The sequence below is a fragment of the Perca flavescens genome, chromosome 8, assembly GCF_004354835.1.
Source record: "Perca flavescens isolate YP-PL-M2 chromosome 8, PFLA_1.0, whole genome shotgun sequence".
NCBI lineage: Eukaryota > Metazoa > Chordata > Actinopteri > Perciformes > Percidae > Perca > Perca flavescens.
Window position 1 is genome coordinate 4,161,613 of NC_041338.1, and position 13,328 is coordinate 4,174,940.

Sequence of the window (13,328 nt, forward strand, 5' to 3'; positions counted from 1 at the left end):
GGCTTAAGGCTGTTTTATGCTTCTGCGTATTTTTGTTCTCGCTTAAAATTGTAGGCAGGCTACTTAGTAGGCCAAACCTCCGGGACCTCTTAACCTGGGGCCCTTGCTGTCATCAGGTCAGCTGGTAGCTGCTATCATCCTCATTTTTCCTGCCACCACGGCATCACTATTTTATGAATGAAAAATGGCAGAGAAACGCCATGGGGGGGCTCAGCTTTTCTTAGACATGAGTAGGGGAGGCGCCAAGGAAAAAAGGTTGGGAACCACTGCTCTAAGGTAACCATCCAAAGATACAGTTACTGTAATCCTAAGGATTGACTGTGCCACATGTATGTTTAACATTAAAACATGATTTAAAAATCATACCAATTATTATTATTTTAATAGCTCAGTATTCTATGCAAAAAAAAAAAAAAAGTATGTATAAAGGCTTGAGGCAACCCTACACATTATTGTAGGCCCAGTTTATGCAACTTAATTTCATACAATATATGCAGTAGGGGGTCTCTGCTCCATCTCTCAGTTAAGGGGTGGCTTAAAAAAACATTAAAGTCCCCTGATGTAAGGGTAGGGTAATGACGTTACCAACTGCAGCATATGAATGCATCGGGAAAGTTAAGATACACGTTACCTTGACAACGGACAGCATTCCCTCATTATTGTCTGGGTTAGTTTGGATCTCAAAGCTCAGTGTGGGATCTCCGTTAATTATAGAGTAGATCGCTCTCCACGCCCCCGTGTCTGGGTCGTCTCTGTCGTCTACCGTCAGGTTCACCACCACACCCGTCGAGCCCTCGTACACAGAGGCCTCAAACTGTTAGAGGAGACAGACAAATCTCCATTAGTGAGCCGGACGAACTGACCATACCGGAATCTATTGACTTTTACAGAACAAATCAGACTGGACTCAGACAGAAAAGAGACAGAAAGGGTGGTATAGACAAAGAGTTTCTATTTGTTTTGTGATCAGGCATACCACACACACACACACAAACACACACACACACACACACACACACACAGGTGTGTGACACTATCTTTGTGGGGACCCGTCATTGACATAATGCATTCCCTAGCCCCTTACCCTAACCTTAACCATCACAACTAAATGCCTAACCTTAGCCCTTACCCTCACCCTAACCATAACCTAATTCTATCCCTAATCCTACAACCAAGTCTTAACCCTCAAACAGCCCTTTAACCTTGTGGGGTCCAGCATTTTGGCCCCACAAAGCTGTCGGGACCCCACAAGTATAATGGACTCTCGGTTTTTGTCATGCTTGTTAGACCTTTAAGGATACACACAATGCATTTTGTAAGAAACATGAATGTAAACATAACTTTAGTTTGTTTACATGAAATGGGCACAATCCATAAAGACGCTAGAGGCGTTGGCAGTGAGAACAGGTTGGATATACAGTGAGGAAAATAAGTATTTGAACACCCTGCTATTTTGCAAGTTCTACCACTTAGAAATCATGGAGGGGTCTGAAATTGTCATCGTAGTTTGAGCTCCCTCCAAAGATTCTCTATTGGGTTTAGGTCTGGAGAATGGCTAGGCCACGCCAGAACCTTGATATGCTTCTTACAGAGCCACTCCTTGGTTATCCTGGCTGTGTGCTTTGGGTCATTGTCATGTTGGAAGACCCAGCCTCGACCCATCTTCAATGCTCTAACTGAGGGAAGGAGATTGTTCCCCAAAATCTCGCAATACATGGCCCCGGTCATCCTCTCCTTAATATAGTGCAGTCGCCCTGTCCCGTGTGCAGAAAAACACCCCCAAAGCATGATGCTACCACCCCCATGCTTCACAGTAGGGATGGTGTTCTTGGGATGGTACTCATCATTCTTCTTCCTCCAAACACGGTTAGTGGAATTATGACCAAAAAGTTCTATTTTGGTCTCATCTGACCACATGACTTTCTCCCATGACTCCTCTGGATCATGCAAATGGTCACTGGCAAACTTAAGACGGGCCTGGACATGTGCTGGTTTAAGCAGGGGACCCTTCCGTGCCATGCATGATTTCAAACCATGACGTCTTAGTGTATTACCAACAGTAACCTTGGAAACGGTGGTCCCAGCTCTTTTCAGGTCATTGACCAGCTCCTCACGTGTAGTTCTGGGCTGATTTCTCACCTTTCTTAGGATCATTGAGACCCCACGAGGTGAGATCTTGCATGGAGCCCCAGTCCGAGGGAGCTTGAAAGTCATGTTTAGCTTCTTCCATTTTCTAAAGATTGCTCCAACAGTGGACCTTTTTTCACCAAGCTGCTTGGCAATTTCCCCGTAGCCCTTTCCAGCCTTGTGGAGGTGTACAATTTTGTCTCTAGTGTCTTTGGACAGCTCTTTGGTCTTGGCCATGTTAGTAGTTGGATTCTTACTGATTGTATGGGGTGGACAGGTGTCTTTATGAAGCTAATGACCTCAAACAGGTGCATCTAATTTAGGATAATAAATGGAGTGGAGGTGGACATTTTACAGGCAGACTAACAGGTCTTTGAGGGTCAGAATTCTAGCTGATAGACAGGTGTTCAAATACTTATTTGCAGCTGTATCATACAAATAAATAGTTAAAAAAATCATATATTGTGATTTCTGGAATTTCTTTTTAGATTATGTCTCTCACAGTGGACATGCACCTACGATGACAATTTCAGACCCCTCCATGATTTCTAAGTGGGAGAACTTGCAAAATAGCAGGGTGTTCAAATACTTATTTTCCTCACTGTACATCTGCTTGGTCGGTCACAGTCTTTGCAATGTTTTCTAAAACAACCTTATCATCCTTATCATTTAAATAATTGATTTTAGGGAGAAAATTGCAAGTAAAGCATCCTATTCTTTGCTCCTCGTGTTAGTCCTTTCCATATATTTCTGTGCAGGGATACAGTTGTAAAACGTCAAAGCTATTTTTTACACTCAGAAGCGACAGCTGAAAAGAAGAGAAGGAATTAAAAAACGGAAGAAAGGCAGAAATAAAGAAGTATGTAAAGAATTGTAATAGTTAATACACTGTCGTATATTCGGCAGTCAAATCCAAAAAAAAAAAAAAAACACTTGCCTAAACATTCATTCACACGAATGCACGGCTAACAGCACACATGCTGTAACAGTGGATTCTCCACAGTGCATCTCATTTGTCTTTCAGTGTCAATCACTCCCCCACCTTTCTGCTCATTGTTGGCAGCAGGCCTCAATCAGATCCTATCGATGCATTCTGCCAGCAAGACTCTCACTAAAGACTACATCCTGAACAGGGGTACCCTTGCAGAAGCTCTAGGCAGGCAGAAGCAATTCTGTGTGTGTGAGCGCGTGTGTGTGTGCGTGCGTGTGTGTCAGGACCATTACGGTGGCAGAGATTACAGTGTAATCTTTCAGACACAGAACACTCTGTTTAAGGATAGCGCTGGTCCAGCTTAGATTACTGCGTCTCCTGTCAGCCCACGGTATTGTTGTTTCACAGATTACCCTCTTACCGCCTTTACACTGCCTTGCTCCATGCATTTATCTGAAGAGACACAAACATTGATTTCTTCTCCTTCCTTTCTTTTCTCCCTTTTTTATTCATCCAAACCCCGCATTGAACCATTCACAGTCATTTAGGGTGCAGAGGATAGAAACACAATGTTCTTTACAGAAGGAGGTTATGTTTGTGCCCACACGGGCGTTGATGACCCTTTTGTCCTGCGAGTCTGCGGCAGGCTGGTACAAAAGCAGCATGTGAAAATTAGGAGGCTTGTTGGATACATAAAAAAGCCCAGTGTTCATTTTAAAAAAGGTGGGGTTTACTGGAATTTAAATGTAAACAGAAATTGCCTTAGCGTTAGCGAAGAACACTGAAGAAATAAAAGACATTTTTGCAAACATTACCTACATGGCCCCACTGTACGTACTCAAAGACACACTGTGATCAGGAACAAATGCACGTTATTGGCATTGCCGTGCTCCTCTGGACTTCAGACAGCAGATAAGACTCAAACGCACCATTGGCAAGCTCTCTGTCCTTCCCTCACAAACACACTCACACAAATACAGTACAGACAGACAGACAACAGCCAGTCAGATTGGGTTTAATCATGTGGGGCAGTCATGCGGTTGGAGGAAAAGCTCTATTCTGTGTGATGTGGCCACTGGGCTCCTGCCCTGCCGCTGATAACGCCCCAATTCCACCTGGAGCACAAAGCAACCAGTCACCTGAAAGACTAGAAGGAAATGACTAACTATGAGGTAGGGCTTCTAGCCTGAAATGACTTAAACATATTAAGAGAGAGAGGGGAGAGATTGCGAAATAGGAAAAAAAACTAGGTCTCTCTTCAAGTTCGCTTTTATCCGTGTGTGTGTGTGTGTGTGTGTGAGTGTGTGTGGGTGTGTGTGTTTGTGTGTGTGTGTGTGTGTGTGTCTGTTGGCTGTTTTCTATCTGAAACTCACAGCCCCAGACAGAAAGCCAATTACTAGTGGCTCTTGCTCGCTTCACTCTCAGAAAAAGATGACCACATGACCAGGGTGATGACGGCCAAGAGTCAAATAAAGTGTGACACACACACACGCACACACGCACACACACACACGCACACGCACACTCACACACAGTACTGTAGACAGCCAGATAGATAGATAGATAATCCTCAGACATTTAAGATTCCAATGAGAAAAAATCTACAGTGTGGCATTGATTTTCTGTTTCACATCTCCTTTTATGCCTGACTTTTCCAATCTGTCCCATAAATCTTCAAGGTAATGCCATGCTGCCAAAAGATAATTGGGTGATAGTCATTTCAGGCACAACAACTTAAGAAGAAAAGATAAATAATGGATAATGTCAAGTTTCACTTGACAGTTTCAGCGCTGTAATTTTTGATTACGCTATTTATACCTATGATTGGGATGGTGGCTTTTGTTCACTTGGTATTACAGTCTGTCACATGTCATATGTGTGCAAGCGTGACCTCACTCCATTGTATGTGAACCTGCTGTAGGAACATGCAAAAGCATTTTCTTATTTTAGGTCGGCTAAATCCCGTACATCCCAGTTAACCGTTTTGCAATCCATGCTGCTGTGGTTTAGAGATGTCGATTACTTTTCATTTTTTTGCGACAGATCCAAACATCCATGGGTTTGCATTAATTCCTGTGCAATATAAACATTTGCTAGACGGTGGTTAACAACCAGTTCAATCAACCCAGGGTTTCCCAATCCAGCGATTTGCGCGTTCACATAAAAGAGGCGGTGTTTGCACAGCGCGACCAATCACAAACATCTACCAGAGCTGCGTATTTTACATAAGAAGAGCAAACTATAATTCTACATAAATATGAAGAACACAGACACGGTTTTACAGGCAAAACGCAATACAGTCGCTGCTTCTGTTTTGCCATCCATGCTGCTGTGGTTTAGAGATGTCGATTACTTTTCATTAGAAGAGCAAGCAATACAGTCGCTGCTTCCTACAACAGGAAGGAAAGCTGGCAAACAAAATAGCCGACGCTGTAAATGCGTAAATCACAACGCTTATCAATATCACTTCCCCATCAGTCAGGCACAAGATCTGACCATAATTACACTTGTGCTTTCCATAAACTGTCGTTTTATTTCAGTTGCAACCCTGGCAGTGGTAAAATCGTGAGGGCAAATAAATAATATAAAAACATAATTCAAACCGATGTGCGCATTGGCAACACACGGCCTATATGGAATTCCCGCCACTGAAAATCTATATCTTTCATAAAGATACCCATTAGGGAATGTTAACGGGGTTGTCGGTCTCTAAAAGTTTTAACTTTCATGAGCGCACCTCTCTCTCTCTCTCTCTCTCTCTCTCTCTCCGCGCACCGAACTCCACCAGATCTTCTAAGAACGGTGACACCGTTATCAGTCTAGTACTGATTGGTCAGTAAGCGGTGCTTTTACACCGGCTGATCTCTAATCTCCAACATAACCTGCTCCCGACCAGGTTAGGTGTTCAGCACAAGTTACCATGGCGATTTAAACCGGTAACAAGTGATCCACCATCGTGATACACAAAACCCTGGGCTGAACCTGAAGTTACCTCAGTAACGCCACATCTTGCTGGCCTCTGGTGTTATAGTAAGTTCTATTGTAATAGGTGTTTACAATTCAACAGCTTATGCTATTCATATCAATTCATGCAGCAATTAATCTCATTTCATTTTAACATGTAGGCCTCACATACTTGAAAGAGCAGTTTACTGTACATGTTGACTGTATCCGATGTTGTGTCGGTCATACCACAGAATGATTTATTTCTTGCGTATAGTGAATAATACAGAAGAAACGTGAAAAGTGCATACTGAATCGCAATCGCAATATTGGTCTAAAAAAAGAGAAAATCAGAATTATTTTTCGGACTATAAGTCGCTCCGGAGTATAAGTCGCATCAGTCAAAAAATGCTGTTCAACTATACAATAGCACACAGAACAATACGCTGAATACGGTAGGTGTCCGGTATGTTAACGTAACACATTAACAGTTATTGAACTATACAATAGCACACAGAACAACTAGCTACCAGGGCGTGGAGCATGGATGTATTAAAAGGCGTGGAGACGTAACTGCACCGTGAACGAGCCCCTCCCGACTCCTTCCTCCAGCTCTGGCCGTCTTGCTTTCAGCCCACGATTAGCCGATTAGCTTTCTTTGTTTTCTTCATTGCAGTAAGAGTCACCTTTTCGCCAGTCCCCCTCACAAGTTTCTCCCTCATTTCAAACTCTCTTTCTGCTGCTCGATTACCGTTTTCGGCTGCATATTTTACTACCTGCAGTTTGTTATCTCTTTTCTTTCTCAGTTGTCTTTAGGAGCAGCGTTCTAGTTGTCACAAGCCTAGAGCGCCCTCTCGCGGCTGTAGACGGTAATTTTTTCAGTATGAATTAACATGTAAAAACATGTTAAAGGTCCAATATGTAATATTTGTACTGTAATAAATCCAAAAATGACACCAATGCCTCATCAGATATTAAGGAAACATGTTAAACTGAAATACTATCTTTTCTGACAACAATGCTAATGTCAGTATTTTTTCTTTTTGAAATTTACATTCCGTGACGGAATTTATGTTTATGTTTTGATCTGTGTGTTGTTATCATCGGCCCAGTTTGACAGACAGCCCGGGTTGCCAGATATACCTGTAAACACGTAAACCCAGCACGCTACAGCTGTAACGTTAGTACAGCCATGAAAGCAGCAAACAAACGAACAGGATCAACGGAGATAGATTCTACATTACATTAAAAAAGAAAACAGCATGTTTCTAACAATTGCGTGACCAGAGACGTAACAACCCCCTGGTAAATATTGGAGATGTATTTGAAAGATGGAGACAGCTTAAATCCCAAAAGGACGCAGAGTTGGCTTATTTTCTCCTGAACAGGTAAGCATTAGCTTCAGGCTAATTTATCACAGCTACTAGGGATGGGCATTTTTTGTCATTTCAACATTTGTGTACTCACATAGAATTATATAGCTAGAGTACCCGAGTTGGTTACTCGCAAAAACAATTGAGACAGCAAGTAAAGTGATCCCGACTGGTCCTGGCTAACGCCGCCATGCTAACCCTGTTAACTGCTAATGTTACCGGGAGGACCAGGCATGCAGCCCATGGCTGTTTACAACGTGTAGTTCAGCGGCTGCAGCCGACAACGGTGAGTTATTTTAAGCCACGAGAGGGGGGCTGTAAATCGTAAAAAGAGGACTGTGAGTTTGCATTGTGTTTAGCGATTGTTGCCGTAATTCTAAGCCAATGAAGTGTGTTCCATCGGCAAGATAGTGGTATTTTTAGCGTTTCGTATTGTAATTCTAAGCCAAGGAAGTGTGCCTGACTGGCGTGTGGAGAGGACAGTGAGGTTGTTGTGTTTTTAGCGGTTCATACTGTCATTTTAAGCCGAAAAAGTGTGTCTGTCAGTTGGTTACAGAGCTCAGCGTAAGCACCGGCTTTTATGACTGTCAATATAGCTAGCATCTACCGTTAGCTACTTGGCTGTGCTGTGGAGTAATGTCTGGCTATGTGAGACTAGCATCTACCGTTAGCTACTCCGCTGGGCTGTGGAGTAATGTCTGGCTATGTGAGAAAAGCGTCTAGCAACATTGTTGTGAATGCTGCGGTCTCAGCCTGGCAACCACCGTCTGGGCAGGAGGGGGCGGGGGAAACGACTCTCCAGTATTTTGAATTGGTAGTGCAGTAACTATTTTAACCGCTAGCTGCCAGTATTACATACAATATTACATATTGCACCTTTAAATTACATATATTTTAATATATAAGTGGCACCTGACTATAAGTCGCAGGACCAGCCAAAGTATGAAAAAAAGTGCAACTTATAGTCCGGAAAATACGGTAGGTAATTTTCCCATATTTCTCAGCTCTACTCAGAACCTAAAATAGTAAGCATCTGCGAACCAAAGCAAGACAGCTGGCTGATTTCTGAAAACACAGCATAACACCACAAAGTCTTCATCTCAACCTTGTCAACAACATTGAATGTAGCTCTGCTTCCAACAAGCGGGGGTGGGGGTGCAAACGAAGCCTGAGACTCTGGCAAAGGGCCCGAGAAAGAGATGTGAAGCCTTGGAAGAGTATACATATCTGTCAGCTTTACCGAGTAACACTAAATGCTCTCTGCCTCATTAACATTACTATGGAAATTGCCTCCTATTTCTTATACAGGCTTTTAATTTGTCTCGCATTGCCAGCTGGCATTGTTTTTCTTGTTACAAACCACTGACCAAGACCTTTTTCTTCTAGTCTGACTGTGCAGAGGGATGGCCAAGGATAAAGAAAGACAAAGGGGAATAAGACAGAAAGAAATATGAGTCACGTTTAAGAGTAAGTGGAAAAAGTGATTGTTTTGAGTGGGATACTGGCTGCTATAAACCATCACATTTATCAATCTGACGTTCCCATCTTGTCCTCCCTCACAGACCTACACAAATAAACACGTGCATGCAATTACAGTCAAGTAAACACCCATATGCCCACCGTATTCTTACAGATAGGACACAGCAACACGCACGCATGCATGCATGCACGCACGCACGCACGCGCACACACACACACACACATGCACGCACACACAAATATTACGGATGCAGTACAATACATACGCAAACTCATGGACCAGTGGCATGCAGCAGGTCTTCACAATATCACTTAATAAGCACAATACTCAGTTCCTAAGGGTCACACACACGAATGTGCGCACACACACACACGTGCACACACTCACACAGGTGCACACACACACACACACACACACACACACACACACACACACACACACACACACACACACAAATTGAGATCAACTTATTTTATTCCTGGATGTCTGTCAGATAATGCTATGAATACAGATGGCAGTTAGGGCTGCACTGACAGAAAGAGTTGAGCAGCTGTTTGTTTATCCTAATGGAAACTACTTTGTGACGCGTCCCAACAATTTTCTCTAAATGGGAACACACATAACAGTGGCCCATCACATTAAACCTCCAGAGACAAGACTATATTGCCTCCGAGTAGCATTTGCTCCATTACCACATCACAGCAGGGAGGCGCTGTAACAGAGGCATTTGAAGTTTGGGTTCCTGGTATTGGTTGCTTTTACCCCATATCTATCTGAGCATGTTTATCCGCTTTGGAACTCCGTCTCTTCTTATTCGCCACTCTTTTTTTTTTTTTATCCTTACAACGCAGTTCTTAGAAAGCAGTGCAAACTGTCTAGTGTAAGTGGTTGAATCCTAACACACTATCTGGATAATAAAATGACATACACAAAGGTTTATAAACTTTGCACGATGGAGCCATGCACTAATTTTGTATTTCTAGGACTCTTTTGTAATAATAAAAAATTCTGAGGTAGACGTCACAGATGTAAAAGTGTAATTTAGAGGAAATTCCCCCCTGGCTTCAACAGGAATCATGTACATTTCTAAGCAGCCACTTGTCTTTCCTTTTCCTGCTTTCAAAAGGAGCTTAACTCTCAGCAGAACGAGGTGTAGACAAACCACAAATCAGTAAAAAGGCACCACTTTTATTGTACCATGCATAAGGCTGAAATGGAACCAAGTGCACATGTGTAGGATTGGAAGATTACCTCTCTGGCTAACCCCCCCACTCGCTTTTATACCCTTCCCCCTTAATCCTGCATACAGTAAGTATGCCTGGAGAGTTAATGAGCTTACCTGTGTCTTTATTAAATTTTAACAGCTTCTGCTCAGGCTGCTTCTAAAGATAGATTTTCGATGAATCTGACATTCAGCAAAGCAGCTTTTCTACCTTCGCGGAACATGACAGCCCTCATATTTGTCAATGCAGCCGAGTTTGACAAAAAGAAAAAAAATCTGATGGAGTGTATTAAATAACCACATCCAGATGCATTGCCTCGGATAGCATTGGACGGTCCCTTTCCCGATGGTTGGACTGGAGAGGTCCGACTGCAGGAGTTTTGTTACTTTCCAAAAAACCAACAGTTCGACTGTCCACACCCGCTTTCTGCTGCGTTTTGCCCGTGTGCTCCCAAGTCAAAGAAAGAGTTTCCGATGTTTATTTCAACACTGTGCATCTACCACCATGTGGACTGCTAAACTGCTCACCATAACTCACTCTAAGGAGAAAGCACTTGAAGGTGCTCTCCTTTTAAACTTTAAACTAAGCTTTTTCACTCCTTATCTTAGAGACTGGGAGTGTCAAGAGGCTCCACACCATTCACCACATCTGAATAAAATGACCCGGTAATACTGTACCCTTCATGGGTTACCTGATTGTGTAGCACGCTTGCTTGACATGTAGTAGTTAAGTAATAAAAAAAAAGACCTTGTACATGCACCGGATGATGAAATAACTCAATAAATGGAGAATTAAATATAATTGCAAATGTGGACCGGAAAAATTCTTTAGCTGGAGACCTTTCTTTTACTCTGTACGTTTTATTCCTTATCTATGGGAAAAGTGACACGTAGAGCAAAAAGTTTCAAGGACAATCTATATCACCACATCTTACTCCAACCTGATCCGTGTGTGCATTTATGTGTCAAATAACACATCCACTCATGCACACACACACAAACACCCACATGTACCTTCGTCCTTCGTAACGTGAACCTAACCGAACACACGGTGCACAAATCCATTCCCATCCCTACCTCTATGTAACAGAGATTTCTGGCCAACTATGCCACCGTATCACCCAGGGTAAGCACCGTGTGTATCTCAGAGCTACGTAGTGAAGCAATCATGCAAGGCTCGGACTAATCCGTGACACCCGTTAGCCATCCCCCCCGAGACTGAGCACGACAGCGCTGACAGGGCCCTGCTGTCTTGTGCCTGGTGCTACACCCATCACTGCTAACGTCTTTATCAGCGGGACAGATGGATTGCAGCCGAGCATATTCTCCTGGTCATCATAGAGGAGAGAATGGAGGAAAGAAGAGAGAGGGAGGGAGGGAGCGGGGAAGCAGACAGAGAGACAGACAGGCACAGAAGAAAAAAACACACAGAGACTGGCTGTCAGGGAGTTTGAGTGACAGGAGTGATAAGGTCCATCATGGTCTTGTTATGAGGAGCAGGGGGAAATAGGCCCAGTCAGACATGGCGTCTAATTAGCAGAGCCAGAGAGGAGAGGAATGCGAGACGAGGAGTGCAAGCGCAGAGAAAGACAATGAAGGGAGGATCAGGATATTGGAGGAAGAATGATATAACAGAGAAGGAAAAGAGACGTGAAGGGCAAAAGGTGCTCAGTGTGAAAGAAGACAGGGGTATGCTGCCGTCTGCTCTGATTCCAGCCTTAACTGGTACAAAAGTTTAACAATGGCCACAAAAGTTCCCCATGTACAGTGTGAGAAAACTCAACACAGCATAAAATCCCACAGACAGTGTTAGGGAGTAACTATGTAACGGCGTTATGTAATTTAATTACAAAATAAAGGTAACTGTTAATTACTGGGAAACAAATGTGTAATTAAATTACAGTTACCTATGAAAATGTTCATGAGTACATTGTGGGTTACAGCTGGATATTTTCTGTAAAAAGCTAGGCCATGTGTTGAATAATATTAATTTGGTTTCTTTGCATTTTCATCATGTGCACAATGTCTCCTTTTGCCATTTCCAATTACAGTGTTTAGTAAAGCTGGTGAAAATGGTTAACGGTTAAAAACATGAATGAGAAAGATTTCGAAAAGTAATCAAAAAGTAATTAAATGTAAAAGGTTACATTACTTTGATAACGTAAATAAAACAGTTACACTACTATTACATTTTAAATAGGGTAACTTGGAATCGGTAACCTATTACATTTCCAAAGTAACCTTTCCCAAAATTCATCGGAATAAATCTTCATCTTCGTTACAGGAGCATACATATTATGGCCTTTCAGACGACAGAGCTACCAAGGGATTGTATATCATTTTTTTCTCCTCCTCATAAAAACAGGATTAGACCCTTGCTATAAAAATTAATCAGGTCAGAGCCCAATCCCCTACAGAAGCAAAATGTAATAAATTTCATAGTAAGAAAGGATACCTTAGCTTATGCTGTTAAAAATGGAAGATAGATTACACTGAGTCATCCATCCGTAAAAGGAACTTAGTAAGGAGAAAAGAAATGGCAGCTTGGCATGCTGTTCAGCTAATTCTTACATCTTTTATGAAAGGTTTGAAACATTCTCTGTAGGTTCATATTTCAATATCACCCCAGTGATTATCAGCGAAGGCCGTATTGCAATATGTATGTAGCATCACCATAAGTCTTCACTTAAAGCAGCTCTTCACTTCTGAAAAGCTGTCTGTGTTCAGTTTTTTGCAGTCGAGTCACCAACCGACGAGTCCGAATCAAGTCTCAAGTCGTGAGTGTTTGAGTCCGACTCCAAGTCCAAGTCACCAAAGAAGAGTCTGAGTCGAGTCCTCACCATTATCTAAGTCTCGCGTTGACAGACCTTCCTCCACGGCGCTGCGGAGGAGGGTCTGGCGAGTCCACACAGCATTCTCGGATGCTCTGGTTTATTGGCATTTCTTTAAACCAATCACAATCGCTATGCGCGCCGCACAGTGCCTCTGCAAAATAGCCTTGGGAAGGAACTGTTTTAGTCGTGCAACAGAAAACTCAGATTGGACAGATAGTCTAGCTAGCTGTCTGGATTTACCCTGCAGAGATCTGAGGATCAGCTAACCTCACAAATCCACCGGAGTTTAGAATGCCAACACAAAGGAAGCCCAATGTAACGGATATCTGGCCTAAATGAGAGAAATCCGGCGGAATTTCCATCGGCAACGAAGCAATCCCGTAAGTGGAACGTCGTGGACGTAGACTAGACATCCGCT

The 13,328-nt window shown here is 42.8% G+C and overlaps 1 protein-coding gene across 2 annotated transcripts in view; it reads right to left on the reverse strand.

Annotated features, from left to right (window-relative positions):
• cdh13 (cadherin 13, H-cadherin (heart)) overlaps positions 1–13,328 on the reverse strand; it is a 402,025-nt gene that overhangs the window by 67,698 nt on the left and 320,999 nt on the right. For both annotated transcript variants that reach the window (XR_003693189.1, XM_028585823.1), the window contains exon 10: positions 632–814. Coding sequence is in view for 1 of the 2 variants with exons in the window: in XM_028585823.1 (XP_028441624.1) it covers positions 632–814 (183 nt within the window). In the remaining variant the exon portion in view is untranslated. The remainder of the gene's footprint in view (positions 1–631; positions 815–13,328) is intronic.